Genomic DNA, 20,965 nt, shown 5'->3' on the forward strand with positions numbered 1-20,965 from the left:
AGCAGGGAGACAAACAGATGGACAAGCTTTCCATCAAAGATGTTGAATTTGCTATTACATAGTTTGATTAATAAGGCATCAAGACAGAGCATCAGAGAGAGGGGGCCAGGCAAGGGAGACAAACAAATATAACAGGTGGAAAAAGAGAGACAGTGAAAGGAAGACAAGTGCATTTCTTTGGATCATGTGTAGTATATTAATCAGTCAGTCAATCATGGTAAATATCTGTGAAGAGCGTTTACCGCAACCTGAAATTATTACTAATGACACATTCAGCTCAGTATCAGCCCGGGGCCACACACTGTCATACACACTCAAACACAGACGCACGCACGCGCGCGCACACACACACACACACACACACACACACACACACAGACATGCTCTCGTTTGAGGCAGTGTAATGATATCTGATTGATAGTCTGCAGTGAGAGAGAATGTCCTCCAGCCCTTTGTGTCTGTTAATCTTTGTATCCATGGTGTCTGTCTTTTTTTTCGTGTGTGTGCTTAAGTGTGTATATCTGGATTTGTGGAGATGTGGGTGTATTGTTGTGTGTGCACCATTCAGATGCCACTGCTATAAATAAGCCTCCTTCTGACTGTATTTTGGGATGGGGACATGCCATTAATTGTGTTTCACAGTTTGAGGTTATACTCAGATCTTTTTCAACAAGCTCCAACTAATCTGAAGATTTGTTGACTAAACTTTACCACTGAATTTGAGTGGCTTTACTATGTACTCAAGAAGGCTTTATTTCATCCCTTGTGATACTAGTGACATGTTATAGTCAAAGTAAAACTAAGAAATCAGAGTAAACATATTATTGTTGTTTGTTCTGACTTGTACATCAAATTGATCAAAATTGCAATTACTAAAAAGACCATTTTGATTAGTGCATTATCTGTGTGGGCGATTCCTAAAAAGTTTAATTGCAACAGACACCCAGACAGATAACCAGCTCGGGGGAAATGTTTTTTTCAGTTGCTTGGTAACATCTGTTATTTGAGCGTTCCCTAAAGTAATCCCAACGTTCATTTGTGTCATGAGATGAAATCACACAGTAAAATACAGACTGCTCATTGCTTTAGGTTTTAACAGTTGGGTGAGTTCACCACACCTAGACCCATTATAGAGAGACAACTAATGCTAGCTAGTACTTCCTCTTTTCTATAAAACAGAGGTTTTTAAAGTGGGAGGCAGGCCTCACCAGGGGGGCTGCAAACACTTTCAGGGGAAGCTACGTGAAAAAAAAAAAATACATTAGCTTTACATGAGTTACCAAAAGAAACTCCCAGAATAGCCTAAATGTGTGTAATTTGGTTAAAGAGACAGTTCATAGACAGAGTAGGTTTGGAGAACTTTACTGTTTTCCTACTTTCAAAGTCAGAAACTAACAAACTAACAAACTAACAAATGCCTTACGACAGCCTTTTTAATGTATTTGATGTAGTCTGAAGTCAGGCTAGTTAGCTTAGCTGGTTAGCCTAGCTTTCTGGCTTCCATTTCCAAGTGAAATACATACTTCATGGAATAAGAGGTCCTCCCAACTGTTTAATGTTCTAATGAGACAGACATCTTCAATAGCTAACAGAACTTCAAAACAGGCACAGAAAATGTCCATCAGAGGCCTGAAATTTCTCGTTGACTGAGGGTTTTTTCTTAATTTAAAAAACAGAAAATATACGCAATTGAAGCAGTATCGTTAAATTTTAGGGTTGGTGAGGAGAAATTTCATTTTAACTTAAAGTCCCAATCACTATCTTTGTCACCTGTCATCCGGGTCAATTCTCCCTCTAAAAACTGATTAGCCTAAATGTCAGTCAGAATTAAATACATTCTTACCAGCAACAACATCAATTTTTTACAGTACCCTTGATTTTTATAGAAACGGTCCAAGATCAAGTCAGACTTTTTTGTTTTCATTGTTGCTTTCAAGCAAAGAGAGAGCGGCATCCAGCTGACAGAAAACAAAAGACCAACCGCAGAAATAGATAGAGACAGAGGGGTGGACAGTCACAGACAGAGAAGGAAGATCTGTTGAAATACCAAACTGATTACTCGGTGTTTCTGACATTTAAATGCCACGTTTACATAAAGAAATGTTTCCCAAGAATATTAATCACTCTAGTTAATTCACAAGGAGATGTGGAAGTGGATTCGTGGTGTTTGTGGCAGGAGAGAGGGACACAGGGAGGAGACGATAGGGAAGAGAAAGACTGGCTTGACAAAAACACAGGCAGTATTGGCAGGCTGGGGTGTTACTGGTGTTAATGGCACAATAGCAATCTTACAAAAACAGAAACCATTTGACTAATTATTATTGTTCTGTTGCAAGCCTCACACTTTATGAATTATTTGTCAGTCAATAATATATGACCTTCAAAACCCAACGATGTCCAACCAAGCATGATAGGACTACGTCAGGAATGTCATTTATTTATTGGCTTTTATCCAAAGTACCGTAAAGTGGTAGGACTGCATACAGTAGGTTGTTTCTGTGTAAAATGAAACCTCTGCCAATGTTATATATTAGGTCAATGGTCCAAACATGGCACAGACCATTGAGTTAATAGGTGAAATCATGTTGTCTACGTTAAAACATCTTCTTCTTGACTGCTGGGTTGAAACATGTGCCATCATGGTGACCTGATGCTTGTTTTAAATCAGCAAGGAGCTCAATGAATTTCAGTGTTTAAGCACTTTGTCTGTGATATTCCCGCAAGCGGAGAGTAAAACTACAAAGGGACAAGAAGGGGTGAATGTAAAACTTGGCATAACAGAGAAAGGTGTTTCCCTCAGTGGTATTTCCGCTTAGCAGAAAAAAAGATTTACGTATGGTCTGTCTGTCTCTCTTTCCAGTTGCAATCTATTTAAGCATGTTGGACATCTGTGGTGCCCAAAATTGCGGGTACAATTTGTTCAGGTGCAGGGCCTTATTATTGCAAATTAGGCGAGAAACGCGGATTTGCCTGTGGGCCAGCAGTTGCTCATTACACTTCTAAGTAACCTGTTGAGAGCTGTAGTACAGTGATGAGTGACCATAATGGCAGCCTATGAGTGGTCCTCTACAGTGTAGCTTTTATTAACACCTTGCCATGGAAATCCATCTCAGTTGTTCCACATGGCACATTAGGGTATTTACAGGCTGTTGCTAACTTGCTAACACTGCCTCCATCCTCTCTTTCCATGTGTTGGCAGACATTGCATCCAGATATATAAAAACTGACATTATGACAGGCCAGCTAAAGTGCAAAATAGATGAACCAAATGTGTATAATTTGGACAGGAATCTATGAGCTGTGACAAGCGTTGGGTCAGGGTGATTTGTTGGGCCAGTATTCTTTATATCAGGTATTGGCTACTCATGCACTCTTCTGTAATTGTGATTGATGATCTTCCTCAACAGCTGCATCAAAACAATCTATAAAAACTGCAATGGCTAGATTTTTTGCTCGTTTTATTAATTCTGTATGTTGTTGAATTGCCTTTCTTTCATCCATCATGTCTACTTAATATAAAGACAGGTACATGTCCCATACTATTTAAACATTAGGGTGGGTTACGGCTAGGGAAGAGGCCAGCTAGTGTAAAATAATTGTTTAAATATGGTATAATTGGCGTGTTTTTATCCTGCTACACTACACTACAATATTAACATTCTGGGGATAAAATAAGATACCAGAAAACGAGTGTTGCTGGCAGCATGAACCACAAACCGATTAGATGCAAAGTTCAACGGAAGATGTTTTTCTGGCATGATAATAGACCAGAGAGAAAAAGCCACAGATGTGATTGCATCCCTAATGCTCTAAAAAATGTCAGAAGCTTTTTAGGTGTCTGTTTTGACCAGTATTTAAAGTGCTCCTGTTTTTTCCAGCCGAGGAATATTTCTAAACTAGCTTGGGTAAAGATGAACATATAAGCCTTTATTTCAGCTCATCTAGACAGGACATGGATCGGTTACAGGTGGTCCAAAATTCTACTGCAAAGCTTTTGACCAGGTCTTATGTAACTCAATATTCTTATGATCACTCTTTGAGCACTGCATGGTCATCTACTGCAGCCTCATATCATCAGCAAGTCTCTGAGATCCTGTGATCAGTTTTTTGGCTGTTCCTCGCTCCAGGCTCAGAAATAAAGACTGCCTTTGAAGTTGTAGCCTTAATTTTGAATCTCTCACACAGATCTGCCGACACTGTGGACATCTTTAACGAGACCCAATTTAGATTAGATTACATTAAGTTATATTTTTATGAGTATGGAAATGTTCAAATGGTATTGATATTGACACAGTTTCCAGTTCCAGCCTAGAGTCTCAGTACTTTACTAGTCATCTTTCAAACACCCATATTGTTTAAACCCTGGTATGTTTTTGTCAGCTTCATCTCTGCATGTTAAGCTGTGGGGCCGCATGATGAAATGCTAGCACAGAACTAAATATTAAGCCGTATATCCCAACGTATCTTGATAATCTCCTTCACCAGCCTAGAAAGATCAGGAAATTTGAACGGTGCACCACAGGGCTCACAAGGGCTTAACACAACTTTCTGGAAAGTTCAGCCAACTCATGCAAAGGGTAAGACATCAACTCTGTTAGTTAAAGGTATTTTACTAGAGCTTATTCCCATGAAAGTACTTGCTGATGACCACAGCCTTAAGTATACCAGCCTAATGGCTATCCTGTAATGTTAATTTAAGTGGGACTCTCAGTTGGAGTTTTGTGCAGTCTTTTTATAGCTGAGTGACTAAGGACATTATGGCTATTACCAATATGATTGAATAGTTGCAATGACAATAAGTGGGCCTGAATGGGGAAATTGGATATTTAATGGAGAGATTTTCACCTACTATCATCATTGTCTCTTTCCATCTCCGCCTATCTTCCATCGCTTTCCTTTTCTATCATTTGCTCTCCTTCTATCCTTCTGCCTCTCTCTCTCTTTTTTCTTTTCCCTACATCCTTTTCTTAATTTCCCCCTCTCACTTTGCTTGCCTCATCTTCCCTCTCCGCCGTCTTTCTTCTCTCTCCAAGCCCTAAGTAGCCACAAATGGTCCCTAATAGCCTCCAATGGAGATGAATTGATCGTTGTGTGAACCGAATCGATAGGAGATTGCTTCTGCTGTACAGTGGGATACTGTGCAGGCAGGCGGCCTTAATTAAGTTAACAGTAAACCACGATTGCTTCAGAGTTTTATTAGGAGATTAAAGTTTACAATGATTACTGAAACAAAAAACCTATGGCTTCAAAATTAAAGCCGAGGAGAAAAAAAAATTTACCTCGATGTGTTTCTAATTTACTTGGACGTTGCTACTCAGTCGTGATGCTCCCTGCCTGACTCACAGAGTTAGTTGGACATTTTCTCACCTCATCCTCCCGTTGTTTTCTCTCCTCTCCATCTCTGCTGTTCTCCTTACCTCCTCCTACCATCTCTTTCTCCAGCTCCTTCTCGTGATCTATCTCATTCTACCCCCGTCTGACCTCTCCTTTGCTTCATCCCTCCCCCTTCGCCTCCCTCTCTGTCGTCTATAATTTGATGAGCAGTAGAATTTGATCAGCAGTTTTTTAAAGGTCACAGAACCAAGCGAAAAACTCTCAGCCAAAGCGCCGAGGGAACGAGGGAGGGAAGGACGAGATTGAGGGAGGGAGGAGGCAAGCGAGAGGAATAACAGGCCAGTGGAGTCGAGGGGAGGGGAAGGAAGAAGAGCTACAGTAGAGGAGGAAATGCTGCAAGAGAGGATGAGACGGAAGGTAGAGATGGAGACGGAAACGAGGGAGAGGAGCAGAAAGAACGGAGGGACAGCAGGATGAGGGAGGGGGAAGGTAGTTGAGCAATGAAGGAAAGACATAGAGTAATGGAAGGAAAAGTGGGAGGAGGCAGATGAGGTAATTTGCTGTTTGATGACACAACAGATCTGGTAACAGATGAATGCATATTAAATATGGAAGAGAGGGAAGAGAGCAGGGATGACAACGAGAGGAGGAAAGAAGACAGAAGTAGGGAGGAAATGAGAAGATGAGGGAAGATTAGGGGGGTGAAGAAAGAGTGGGCGGAAGATGGAGCGACAGTAGGACAGGAGAAATTGTCATTTCTCTCTCTCTCTCTCACACATCTTGTTCTTTTTCCTTGGTAAATGTGGGATCTTAATCACCTCTCCATCTCTTCAGGCCCTCTCATCAGATCTCTCGGCCTGTCTCTCTCGGTCTCTTACCATCTTATCCTGTCTCTGTTCTCTCCCTCTGTTTAAGATAAAAGACACTTTTATCGCTCTGCAGTGTTTCCTAATGGTCACACAGTGCAGCTGTCTCCCTGTCTGGAGCAATAATAATTCTTTGATATCATTCTATCATTCATTATCAAATGGACCAAAATCTGCTCCCAAACTGACTGAAGAATCTCTCTCTCTCGCTCTCTCTCTGCTTTTCCTCCGCATCTCTCTGCTGTGCCTTTCATCACGCTCATCTCTCTGCTGCCAATCTATTCCCTAAGCGTTTGAGTCGGAGCGTCTTTCTCAATCACTTCAGCTACATGTCTGTGGCGCTCTTGTGTGTGTTTGTGTGTGTGTGTGTGTGTGTGTGTGTGTGTGTGTGTGTGTGTGTGTATAAGCACAAGCATATACTCACACACAGGTATTTTGTCATAAATCCAGCATCTACCAAAACAAGGGGTGACTGATTTGAGGAGAAAATTCCAATAGCATGTTTTCTGAGGAATATTGTGAGTTAAACTGTTTTCTATGAATGAAATGAAGGCATGCATTGTGCTCTACTGTATATAGTTTTAAATACCTTATATTTAATTATGTTTGCACCGATCATAATCAAATATTTATCTTGTTGCTGCAAGGATAGAATCAGGAATAATGCAGAGAAGACTTTATTGTCATTGCAGCACATGTTGGTACATGTAAGGGGACAAAATTAGGTACTCAGTTCAGAAAATAGCAATAATAAAACAATCAAATCTGAAGAGGCACATGATAAATACATTAAAATGAACAGACAATAAATATATAATTATGAATGTGTGAGGGGGGATAAACAGTGCCTAACATGCCCAGTATTAACAGTGATTTTAAGCAGCATCGCTCAGTCAGGTGCAGCAGCTAAACTACGAGGTACAGCAGTTAAAAACAAATTTCTTAGTGTGGCACCGCAATTTCAGTGTGGTGCAGAGTTTATCAGTCTCATAGCTACTGAGAAGAAGCTGAAATATAATACCACTCAAAAATGGCTATGTAGTTGTCAAGTTATGGTCACAATAATAAACTGCTGGTATACAGGCTGCAGGACTCCCTAATTCAAATTCCAGAGATCTCGAATGAGATTTAAAAGCTCCCTGCGATTAGAAAATGACACTCACCAACTACAGTTTAATATTAAAAGCATTAATTGTTCAACCCTAAAAAACCTTTTTCAGATCCAGCAGAGGTTTGCAATTGTTCCTTTTGAATGTAGATTTCCTTAAAATGAAGCCCTGAATAAACAGTTGCTTAGTTTTTAATTAGTTCCCCTGCTATACAGTAAGGGAGACTGTGATAATGAAGAACAGGACAGTGATGGATGCACTCTGGCTTTTCTGTCAGTCTCTCAGGTAACCACTTTGGGAAACTCATGCTAACAAGGGCACAAGCATCAGTCTGTGCTAGGAAAACAGTAGGTGGAATGAACATTTCTCAGTCCCTGAGGGATTTTGTGCTGGTGTTAGAAAGATTGATAAAAAGCTGCAAATCAATTTGTTTTCCGTGTTTTAAGAAACACACTCACACACAGACACTGAAAATATATTCATAGCAAACTTGTCAGTGTTTATTTAACTCTGTAAGCAGTCACGGCAGAGGCCTGTCAGGTTTATGAATGGACAAAATTCAAATAGATGTGCAAATTCAAAACATATTAAGAGCAGAAAAGGTGGATGTACAGTATACTGAAACTTGATAAACAAGCTGAATGTAAGCCTTCTCCTTTTCTAGTGTTTTAAGCAGTAGCACTGAAATGAACATATCTGTCGGCAGCATCAAAGCCTGTCACAGCAGATCCCAAAGGAGCTTGCTAGCCAGCTTGGAGCTCCACCTGTACACTGCCAAAGCTTTCATCAGTTGCACATATCACAAAATCTAGCTACTGCTCGCAACTATTTACTAACTGCATCTCTGCATCTCTCTCCCCCCAGAGCCATAGCTGTTGAAAGGCCGGGTGATTTCACACATATGTGAAGCTTGTGTCATTTTACACATGCAAAGGATGCTGGGATTATGGCAGCAGGGACTATACACATGCTTTGTCTTTTGTCTGTCAAGAGGACTCAGTGACTTAATTACAAAGAGTGATGTACTGAGGCAGCTGAAGTTAGTTGTTCTGCAGCTGAGCCATGTAATGAGAATTTCACATCAAAAGAGGAGTGCGGTGCAAAGGAACAGATGGTCTGGTTTTGAATATTGCTCTTTATTGGCTTCCATATTAACTCAGCTTAGGACAATAAACACTAGCAAAAAATAAGATCAGTATTTTGCTGTGTGACCCAAGAGGATGTGAGTTGTAATAACCAAGAGAAATCAATATTTTTCTTGCCTATAGTGTACAAATACATTCTTTGTCCTTCTTAACAAATTTCCCTCCTCCACTGGTGTGGGTGAGAGTCATTGTGTGTTTTTGGGGAGTGTGTTTGTGCGTCCCAGCTGGAGTGAAGACTGTTTATATTATTGGTGATGAAACCTGAAAGAGGGGCCCCCAGGGCCTTCAGTAATGGGCTGGGAGGCTTCTGACTTCTTATAATGGCCTCTGTATGTGTGTGTGTGTGAGAGAGAGAGAGATGAACAATCGCAGCACTATATAATTGTCAATGGGAGGACACACTTTTACATAATAAAATGAAGCCTACACACAAAGAAACACAGAACCAGCGAAATGAAGCCTGTCCTGCACATAAAGGCACTCACACAAAGAAACACAATGTCTCTCTCACACGCACACACGCACACACGCACATACACGCAGACACACTCTTACACATTGTGGTGCCAGCTGAGCCCAATGTGTCCAATAACAGCAGGTGCTGTCAAGTGCAAGCACAGCAGACCTGCCCTGACATGGAAACACACACACACGCACACAAAAACACACACACACAAACACACACACACACACACACACACACACACACACACACACACACACATATACACATGGGTGGATGCACATATGTCGGCACACCAGATACTCGTTCATACACCTTTCTCTCCTTGTAACTCTCACATCCAATAAGCATTCTCATATTTAATACTTATGTCTGATGAATGTAAGGCGTGCAAGGTTACAGTTTATGTGAGTGTTACACAATGCGTGTCTTTCTGTGTGTGTGTATACCTACTATCAGGCTGTTATAGCTAGTGCTAGTGCTATTACCATATGGTCTCACATTAGGGCACTCTAAACCCAGCCATCCAGAAGTGCGTGTGTGTGTGTGTGTGTAGAAAGAGTGTGAGAATAATTGAGATTAAAGCCCTTGATGTGATATGTAAGCTGTTAGTGTTTAAATACTTCAACTTGATGGTGTAGATCGGTGAATGTTAGTCTTCTTTTGGGCTAAATGAAGCTAATAATGGTATGACGCACTTCCATGTTTGTACTCTTCTTTTACTTTTATTTTTGTCCACCCTTGTTTTTTTATTTTTACCTCCTTCTTTGTCGCTTGCTTCTTCTTTGTCCTCATGTGTGTGTGTGTGTGTGTGTGTGTGTGTGTGTGTGTGTGTGTGTGTGTGTGTGTGTGTGTGGTAATATATTTAGCAGTGCCATATCATACACTGTGCTGACTTCATTAACTGTCTCAGCATGAGGCTCCAGTGAGTGAATAATAATAAACCTACATACACGCCGCACACACAGACACACACACAGCACAGCCCAGGCAGCAGTGATGCATTCGGGACCTGAATCTCCATGACGGAGACCGATGCACTGCCAACGATCCGATAAATTTAAGACACATACAAAGCAACTACCCATGCGATACGATACGATTCACCCCTATTTCGTGCAGTGTGATTCAATAAGATTTGATTCATCACGATATGATGCAATTCGATGTAATAGTACACTACAGAGAGTTTTATTTCTTCAGCAAATTTTAAGTTTAACTAAAAAAGTGCCATTTATACTTTACATATTTATCTCTCTAGTACTGCAACTCAATTACATTTCTTTTTGAACACTTAGACCTTTCCTTTGTAGTGTTCTCCAGGTCCAAAAATACAGTCTAATATCTTTGATTCTGCTGCATTACAGTTAATACTTTCTAAAAGCTAAACTGTCATTTGTGATTCTGAGTTTTTAAGAAGAGCTATTATAAACTGGTGGAATACTTTAAGGTTCATGTTAGCTTAAAGAGGAGGTGGCTATCTTGCTCTTAGTGTCAAATGTTTTACAGGGAAATTGGTTTGTTGTTGCTTATTTCTTGTTTCATGCCACTGATGTCCTGTATTTTTCTCCTTCTCTTCCTTTCGCCCCTCTTCCTCCTCTGCCACCTCTCAGGTCAGTGTGTTGGAGCGTCAGGTGATAGATTTCCTGGGCTACCAGTGGGCTCCCATCCTGACCAACTTCGTCCACATCATCATCGTCATCCTGGGCCTGTTTGGCACGATTCAGTTCAGACCGCGATATGTTACTGGGGTGGGTTGAACACACGCATGCACACTCATGTTTGTCTTTATATCCTTGTGAAGATACTCATTGACACTCTATCTGACACACCTCTGGACTGGTTCATTTCCTACCTCTCTGGCCGCACTCAGTTCATCCAGTTGAAGACATTCACATCCCAACCTTCTCCCCTCTCCTCTGGTGTTCCTCAAGGCTCTGTCCTCGGTCCCATCCTATTTATAATCTATCTCCTTCCTCTTGGTCATATTTTCCGAAAATATAACATCCATTTCCATTGTTACGCGGACGACACCCAGCTCTACCTCTCCTCTAAACCCACCTCCACCTTCCCGTCCCCCTCCCTCTGTGTCTGTTTACAGGAAATCAAATCCTGGTTCTCTTCAAACTTTCTCAAACTCAACAGCGATAAAACTGAGGTCCTCCTAGTTGGTTCAAAATCCTCTCTCACTAACACTCCCAGTTTCACCATCCCCATTGACAAGTCCTCGGTTTCCCCCTCCACTCAGGTTAAGAGCCTGGGTGTCGTCCTTGACAGCTCTTTGTCATTCCAGACTCACATTAATAAGGTTACCCAGTCAGCCTACTTCCATCTTCGCAATATCAACCGCCTCCGCCCGTCCCTCACTTCCAACAGCGCTGCCATCCTGGTCCACACTCTAGTTACATCCCGCCTAGACTATTGCAACTCCCTCCTCTTCGGTCTCCCCCACAAGTCCCTCCGTAAGCTCCAACTGGTCCAGAACTCAGCTGCTCGTATTGTCTCCAGAACTCCATCCATCAATCATATCACTCCTGTTCTTCAACAACTTCACTGGCTTCCTGTCAAATTTCGCATAGACTTCAAAATCCTGCTTCACACTTTCAAGGCCATCCACAACCTCGCCCCCCCATACCTCTCTGACCTCCTCCACATCAACACTCCCTCCCGGGCACTCAGATCAGCCTCCTCCATCAGCCTCGCTGTTCCCTCTGCCCGTCTGTCCACCATGGGGTCCAGAGCCTTCAGCCGCTCTGCCCCCCGCCTCTGGAACTCCCTTCCCCCCGACATCAGGAACATTACCTCTCTATCCATTTTCAAATCCCGTCTAAAAACCCACCTTTTCAAACTTTCATACTCACTTTAATTTGTCATCCATCCTGCAGGTTTCTGATTATATTTGTTTTTTTATTGCACTTACATGTGTCCCTTTTGGCTCTTTTAATTGTTTTTTATCTGTATTGTAAGGTGACCTTGAGTGCCCTGAAAGGCGCCTTAAAAATAAAATGTATTATTATTATTTCATTGACACAGTTCATTCTTTAGTCCCTTACCTTAATCTTACCATCTAAATGCCTTAACCAAAACCCTTACCCTGAAAATAAACCCAAGTCTTACCTTAAAGCGTAAAACTAGATATATTATATTTGACAACCGGCCAAAATCTCACAATGCTGGTTTTCAACTGAAATTGGTTCTCTTAAAGAAAGATAGACACACACAGATACACACACAGATACACACACACACACACACACACACACACACACACACACACACACACACACACACACACACACACACACACACACACACACAACACACACACACACAGCTATTTTACATATCTTTTGCCCTAGCCGGCCTCTCATTAGCCCATACTCACCTCTCTACATCCAGTAATGAGGTCTGAAAATATTGGGGTGTATAACTTGGTTTAAATGGAGTGACAGTTAAGTGGTTATCTTTTTTCAGTCTTTTTTAATTTGAGACTCAAAAGTAGAGATTTACTGAGCTAGTTAGTAATTTGTAGGTTTAACTTTGTAATATTTAATTTAGCTGCACATATGAAACAATAAAAAATATCCATTCCTTCATTTATTATTGGAAGAGTGCCTACTAGTGGATCCAGAATTGCAGGGAAACAATGTCAGTCTGCGTGAGTATCATGTATCTAGTAAGTAAAAAGTTAGAAAGGTTATATGGAGTGTGGAAGTAGGAATAACTTAGTGGAATTATTTCTTTCTCATTTCTATCTCGATATAACAATTTATATTTTTTGAAAAAAACTTTCAGGAGTTCCCACAGCTGCTGCAGGACTCCACACACACTTCAAATAAATACCACCAACCCCCCTCACCAACCTTCACATACACACACAACCACACACACACACACACACACAATATTTAGCGAGAAGATTAAGATAATGAAAGGGAATGAAACTTGGATGTAAGCTCATGAATTCTGCCTTCCCCCCATCATTCATTCATTCTGTCCTGCCTATATATCCTTTTTACACACACACACACACACACACACACACACACACACACACACACACACACACACACACACACGCACGCACACACACACACACAAACACAAACATAAAGAGCCGCTGGCCATTTTCTCTCCTTGTCCACTTTGAGTCAGGTGATTGGTTGTACTCTTTGCTATTGTTTTTGTTACTCCACATTTTAACATCTAAAAGTGAAGCTTGAATATGTCTTTTCTCTCCATTTCACTCCCTCCAAATGCAAGACATGAACTTTTTTTAAAATTCTCCAACAAAGGCCTGTCAAATCTCATCTGTCTCTCGCTTTCCTCTCTCTCCCTCCTCACAGTATGCAGCCTGGCTGGTCATTTGGATGACCTGGAATGTTTTCATCGTCTGTTTTTACCTGGAGGTCGGAGATCTGTCCAGAGTAAGAAAACATTTTTTTTGGATTTATGTACACACTTTTATTTCAAGTGACTCATATCACAATCCAGATGCGATTTAATACGTCTGTTTTACATTTAGCCACAAATATGCCTGATCAAAAACCTGATTGTATCCATCTAGGTTTTCCTAGATACAAATCTGCAGAGGCCCTGTGCAGCAGCAGATAGTTAATTATTGTTAACAATGTTACTTAACTGTCTAATGTGATCTCAAGCAGTGTTTTTACCAGTGCCAGTGTCTATACTCTGCAAAAGTTATTCATGAGGTTAAAGAAGCGCCGATCTGTAGCTTTTTGACTGTAAATGAACAAATTACAAGAGCTGCAAAGATTAGTTTAGTAATTGAACAGAAAACTTATCGCCAGCAGTATTTGGAAGTGTTTTGAATCATTTTTTACATAAAAATGTCCAAACTCTCTGATTTCAGCTTCTCAAATGTGAAAAAATGAAATATCTTTGGTACTATTGGTACTTTTTATGTGGCTACTTCACAGACAGCTAGCTGACACTTGGGAGGAGTACAGCTTATGTACGAAGTTGCAAATATAAATGTATTTATAAGTCTTCAACATCTGGCTAGAATGTGAAAACACATCCCAAGTGGTTTGAGCAATCAAATTGTAACCCTCCTCTAATGCTTCTTGGTTGTGTATACAAATTCATTTTTCATATGAGATCTGATACATGAAATGAGTAAGTAATGTATAACGTACAGTATGTACAAAAAAGCATATTTCTATTATACAACTGATATCAATATGAGACATGACTTGAGGTTTTTAGGTGACTCTGCTGTTATGTGAGACTCACTGTTAAAAAGTTGAGTCTTTCTGCAGTAAAATTAGTTGATTTAAATCACAGATTATCAGCTTGGGCAATTAATTAGGGCCAATCAGCGCCTCCATAAACAGAAGAAATCAGTTGATGAAGTACTGATTAGGGCTAATTACGCTCTGTGGTGTTGTGTTGAAAAAACTGTAGTGTTCCCACTACAATTCACTCTAAACTACTTGTTCCAATGGACTGTTATGTATATCTGCTATTCAATTAACGAATCCCACAAAATTGCTCCTCATATCATCTATTCTCATCCTAATCTTGTTGCTGGCGGGTTGTTTCCAGGTTTTGGATCATTATTAGTGTTATTTGAGTGACGTATTGTATCACTAATAATGCATTCGTAATTGGCCGCATAATCTTCAGCTAGTTCTCCTGCTCCCTGTGGTACCCGCTCACTGTTCAATACACTTCTCACCTGTCTGCTCTTCCCACACACACATACACAGACTGTGAGCCTTGTTAAGTTTTAGTTGCCATCCAAACTATGTCCAGAAGTTTTACAGGTTGTCAACAGTTGTATTAAATCCCCTCAGGTACTGTCTAGAAACCTGCAGCTTCATTGATCTCATATTTTAATGACGTTTACACCTCTCGCTGTCCTCAAGGTCTAGTTTTAACAATTGCATCACCCGCTACAGCTGAGAGGACAGGGAACTGCTGCTTGGGTTTTGTCTCTATTGCACTGAAAATATAAGGCTGGTATAGTAGAGAGAAAGTAAGAAACATCTGGAAAAAAGCAGGATAATAATGCTTTAGAGGTTAATTAAAACAGTCAAATTAATTGTATCATCAAATGTACCATTTATATTCTATTATGAAATTATATGAGCTTAATATTTCTCATCCTCTTATTAGAAAAAGGTTTTAACAGGCTTCATCTCTCCCAAACATAATTGACACATCTGGCTTCTAACGAGGGTGAAGCAGCCAGTTAATTAACAACACCTTTATCATTACCTACTGACCAATCAGAGGGAAGCACAGTAAAACCAGATGCTGAACAGCGTGTTTTTATGAGCAGAACAGTTTACGTGTGCCTCGCTCAAGGGCATATTAACCTTGACCCAGTTATTGAGGGAGAGGGGAGCCACAAACACCCACTTCCCCTTCTGCCCAGATTCACCAGCTGTTGTATGAGCTTCAAATCCATCACTTATCATTCCAGGTCTTGTTTACTGACCTGGGGGCTATTATTACACTGGACCACATGTAATACAAGCATGGCTATGTTTGTGATTGTTGCCATGCAGTATTGAACAAAGAAACATGCCAAATGGTGACAAAACCAGATTCTTAAAACAGTAAAAAAAATATTTCCACAATGAAAATCAAAGTAAAACCAAAGAACAACAAACTGAAAACAAGAACTATGATAAAAATGTTTTCCAATTTCCATCAGTGAATGAAAATGAAACAGTTAATTGAAGGACAGATGAGTGAACAATTTGACTGTTTTAATGCAGTCATATTCATTGACCTGAATGCATCTATGCAATCATACATTATGCTCTTAATTATGCTGTTTAAATAATAACTCCTGCTGTCCAAAATGATCTCCTCTACAGAGGAGCTGCATGCTTAATCTGCTGCTCTATTAAGCAGCACTGTACTGCATGCAGCTGTAATGCTATTTCTCTATCTGTAATGTTAGCTAACATTAGGACGAAATAAAGTAACAGAACAACATGGATTCAACATCTGTTAAAAAGGAACTACAACAAAACAACTGCTGCAACAATTAGTCACTTAATCAATGAATTTAATTGGCAACTACTTTGATAACCGATTCATAGTTTTGAGTCATTTTTTATTGAAAAAAGTCTAAATTCTAGCTTCTTACACGTCATCTTTGAGTTGTGGACAAAACCAAATATTTGATGAAACCTTATTGGGCTTTTGGAAACATTTTTCACAATTTTCTGACATTTTATGGACCAAACAACAAATTGATTCATCAAAAAAAAGAAAAGGTGACACATTATTCAACAATTGAAAGAATCCATGATTGTAGCCCTGGACATTTGTTAAAGGAATATCTCTGTGTTAATGTTATCAGATGTTTTAGCTGCTTGTCCAAATACATGAATTACAGTAAACAGTATACAGTATTTAACACTAAAACTTGACAAGAACACCAGTCACTATGGTAAATTTGATCATCAAAGTTAGCGAAAACAAAAAAAACATGAGACTAAAATTTCACTTTAATTTTTAGTTAAACTAATGTACAATGTAATTGACTGTAATTAAATGAAAATCAGATGCCAAAATTAACACTATAGACTTGATTGCAGAGATAGACAAGTAAGATTTAAGCCTCAAATTAAAGAACTTTCAACAGAAATCAAAGAGCGATATAAGTATGTTCTATAGTGACACATTTATCCAGCTTATGTATCCTGCCAACTGAATAGAATAACTCTGGGGTGTTTGATAAGGGTAATAATGGTGTGCTCTGTGCCTCAAGAATACTGCAATATAAATGAAAATCTCTCAATCTCCCTCTCTTCCCTCTTTCCTACGTTCTCTCTGACTCCCTCCTCCTGTGCCTCGTTCTCTTCATCTCCATGTAATTCACCCCTCCTCTCCCTCTGCTCACCCTATAATCAAGTCTTTTTCAAGTTGTTTTGCAAAGTGTCATATGGATCTGTCCCGCGCTCCTCTTCCGTCTTGCCCTTTCCTCTCATCACCTTCTGACTTAATTTTCATTCACTTTCTTTCTATATTTCCAAAGTCAAGACTTGGTGAAATGTGTCCCTGTCAAGACGGCACTGCTATTTATGGTCAATAGCAATTCATAGTTCAGGCTTTATGTATTGGCTGGCACTGAGTGCCAATTTAATAAATTAATTTATACACTCGGGCCATTACTATTGGGGTCACTGGAAAAAGTGAATGCGACAGACTCCATTTTTCTTCATTACACAGATGTGACGTCTTTCTGTGTATGAAAGAGGCAGAGAATCTGCCTCACTTTGATTTACGCCTCATTATCAGTGACTGTTGGATTTGTACTGTAGCTTTGATGTAATTTTCCAGTGCCAAAACTATGTTTTATCCATGAATAGACCTGATATCCAGATTAGGCATCCTCAATGCCGGCAGCAATGTAAGTTTATACAAGCACTGATCAGACTGCCGGGGACGCAAGTCAATACTTTGAGGCCAGGCTTCACATTCTACATTAATGTAATAAAATATGGATATGTTTGGACACAATATTAAATATTTAAATCACTAATCATCATTTTCCATATGCATATAAATGAGACTAAATGCTACTTTTAACACGTAAAAAAACTTGCTGCACCGTTATTTTATTTTATTTTATTTTATTCATATGCACAATAAATAAAACAAACATTATATTTCACAGTACAAAGGCAAATAACTGTGCAGGAGAGGAAAAGAAGTCTAAGGGGCTTATATAAAATCCCCCTTTAGTATAAAAAATCACCAAAACATATCAACCAAATAAGAAGAAAGAAGAGAGAAGAGGGAAAGAAGCAGAAAGTGGCAAGAGACAAAGAAAATACAAAAACAAGCAACAAAGAGAAAAGAAGACAACAACACAGAAAAATCGATAAAATCACAGACTCATTTCAAGTAAATTAGGCATGAGTATGATTTTGTTTGGAGGGAAGATATTTCATTAAGTAACAACAACAAGAAAATTATGTTACAATTTTAATTCAATTGTGCTGAGAATGATTTTGTTTGTTCAGAAGATATTTCATTAAGTTAGACTTAAAGAATTTGAAGGATGATAATAACTTAAGGGATCTGTTTAATGAGTTCCAGAGTTGGGGACCACGGAATTTGATGAAAAATGTATGACTGGACGTACGACAAAGAGGTAACTGAACGTTCTTCTGACCTCTCACTGAATAGGAGTGAACATCTGAAGATAACAGAAAGAACTTTTGAAAAGTGCCTGGAATGTCTTGTTTGTAATGAATGAATTTAAACATAAACAGACATGTTTGCAGCTTATTAATAGAAAAAACTAACAAAGTTAGAATTTGCTAAATAAAGGTTAATACCGTTAACATCATCATCATCATCATCATCTTAAAAACTTTTGCTTCCCAGATTTTTTAGAAGCTAAGTCATCAATGATGTCATCATAGGACAGCTGCTGGCCAGTCTTATAACTGATACTGATTATGACCGCTGAGGACTCTCAGTTATGTAACCCCCTGCAATGCCTACTGACCACAGGGTAGTTCAGCATTGTCTAAGTTTGTGGGGACGGGTTGAAGATAAGTAAAGGACTCAATCAGTAGCTGGAGCCAGAGGATATGTTCAATAGAAGATTGTATTAAAACTTTTTCACTTTTTGTAAGAAACTAAAATAATACAGTCTAAGCTGGCATTTTTAACAAAAATTATACCTTCTTCAGGTGCAATAAGCCAGTTTCAGAGTTGGTCTATACAAAACAATCCCACAATGTCTCAGCAGATAAACATACTGTTAAAACCAATAACAGATATAACTTAAACCAAATCAACCTCTTAATAAACCATATAGATGTTCTTAGATCCTCTAAAGCATTGTCCTTGGTGGTATAACAAAGTTGTAGTCAGTCTGTTCAGTGTTTAGTTCAGGTTCAGTCAGTATTTGATCCACTCCTAGTTCTAAGGTCAGTTTAGAGTTTTGGTATACCCAGTAATAAAAACGAAGGGACTGCAGGTCTTGTTACACAGTCCTACCACACCAGTATCACCAAATAAGGTGATGAAGGAAATGTGTCTTCCTCCAGGTAGATTAAGTAAATATGTTGGTTTGCCATCCCCTTCAACAAGGGGGGGGGGGGTCCATAATCCAAGGTCCAAGGCATGGTGTCTTCAGGGAGTCTCAGTAACTGAGCCTGTAACAACAGGGCTATTAGGTCATCATTAAGTCATCATTATCTATAGCCATATTAAATCAAAACATCATTAAACTCTCAATATGCCACTATAACATAATAGCAATTAAATGAGTTCAATACTTTTAACTGTAAATGGTAAATAGACTGCACTTGTGTGGTGCCTTTCTAGTCTTCTGACCACTCAAAGTGCTTTTTATACGACAAGCCACATTCACACACACACACTCACACACTGATGGCAGCAAGCCATCACTCAGGGTTCTGGCGCAGCCATTGGGAGCAATTTGGGGTTCAGTATCTTGCCCAGTCTACTTTGACATGTAGACTGGAGGAGCAGGGAATCGAACTGCCAATCTTCTGATTAGTGGACGACCCGCTCCACTTCCTGATCCACAGCCACCCCAGCACAGTATCTTACTATATGTACTGTTTCTCCTTTTTTCTTTCATATGCATTTCAGCCATTCTAACATTTTAGAAATAATTAGAATTTCATATGAATTTATTGTCTTTTTAGGTACAGTATACAGTATTCATTATTTCACACACCCCATGTTTTTACAATAGAAGTAACATTTAAGTGCTTTTACTATTTAATGATCTGCTTATGCATAAATAAAATTATTTCTCGCACAGATAATATGAAGCTAGAAGTGGTATGCTGCTGTGCTTATACGGTAACACCATTTTGACAAAGTGCAACGTATTCAATTAGCAAAATGAAATAAATGAGCTACATTTTACATTTCAGATTTTTCACTCAGAAATTTCTTTTTAACTAATGGTTAACACTGTAATGTCTCACAGCAGTAAAATGTAATAGATGTAGTTCACACATTTCTGCATAGAACACACACAATCTCCCTGCCCCAGACAGTGAGTGGAAGGTGAGAGAAGACAGTGAGGGGGGAATTGAGTCACTTTTAACTCCTGAAGTCAGGCAGGCAGATGGACGCACAAATCATCGTGATTTAGATAATGGTAAAGTTAGTTCAATGAGACATCATGACACAGATTTAACAGGACACCAGGAACATGTTGCATGTCAATGATGAGTCACTGATATTTTCCCACACACAAACACACACAGTAGGGCTGTAACTCACAATTGGCTGTAAATCACTTCAATTAAATTAAATTAAATTAATTATTATTATTATTATTATTATTTCATCAGTTATTTTGATTGTTAAAGTTGATTGTCGATCTTGGAAACAGCAGTTGACAAAACAATCTCAACTCGAGGTTCACTTGCGCACTTGTTCTGAAGCTTTTGACTGAATCACACGGTACTCGTATCGCTCAGCAGACTGAGCTCAAGTGCCATGACAAAATATACAGTAGATGTGCAAACTTTCCATAAATCTGAGCACCTCTTAGGCTGTTTTTCAGGCAGCACTTGCATGAAAAATGCAGCCCCTTCATCCTAAATGAGATCACTGTGTTAACAGTGCAGAGGTCTCTGGCTAAAAAACAGGGTTGTCAGGCAAAAAAAAAATGGACTTGGCACTATGCAGTATCATCTGGCAAGGTGCAGTGTTGGCCAATCAAATACACCCAGGCACACATTCCTGGTAGATTACTAAACATTGTATTTGATGTCACAATGGGACATCAAATAATCGAGTGACCATTTTTCAAAGATATAAAATCCTGTCTCTTTGCATTATGAACCGCTGTGCACACCCACACCAACACAGCCCCTTAAATTTAACACAGCACTGTTCTCTCCGTCCGTTTTTAAACACATTCATGCAGGTTTACAAGTTGAGCTCAATGGTTGATTCTTGACCTTAGAAACAAGCAGCAAATATGTCATGTGCCGTAAGACTGAAGTGTGCTTGTCAGATGGTCAAACAGCATTTGAACTTTCTGAAATAGACAATCCG

The 20,965-nt window shown here is 39.5% G+C and overlaps 1 protein-coding gene across 2 annotated transcripts in view; it reads left to right on the plus strand.

Annotated features, from left to right (window-relative positions):
- Positions 1 to 20,965, plus strand: part of nkain2 (sodium/potassium transporting ATPase interacting 2) — a 92,965-nt gene that overhangs the window by 37,577 nt on the left and 34,423 nt on the right. For both annotated transcript variants that reach the window (XM_062437430.1, XM_062437431.1), the window contains exons 2-3: positions 10,531 to 10,668; positions 13,264 to 13,344. In XM_062437430.1, coding sequence (XP_062293414.1) covers positions 10,531 to 10,668; positions 13,264 to 13,344 — 219 coding nt within the window. The remainder of the gene's footprint in view (positions 1 to 10,530; positions 10,669 to 13,263; positions 13,345 to 20,965) is intronic.

Source organism: Scomber scombrus, chromosome 17 (assembly GCF_963691925.1).
Source record: "Scomber scombrus chromosome 17, fScoSco1.1, whole genome shotgun sequence".
Classification (NCBI taxonomy): Eukaryota; Metazoa; Chordata; class Actinopteri; order Scombriformes; family Scombridae; genus Scomber; species Scomber scombrus.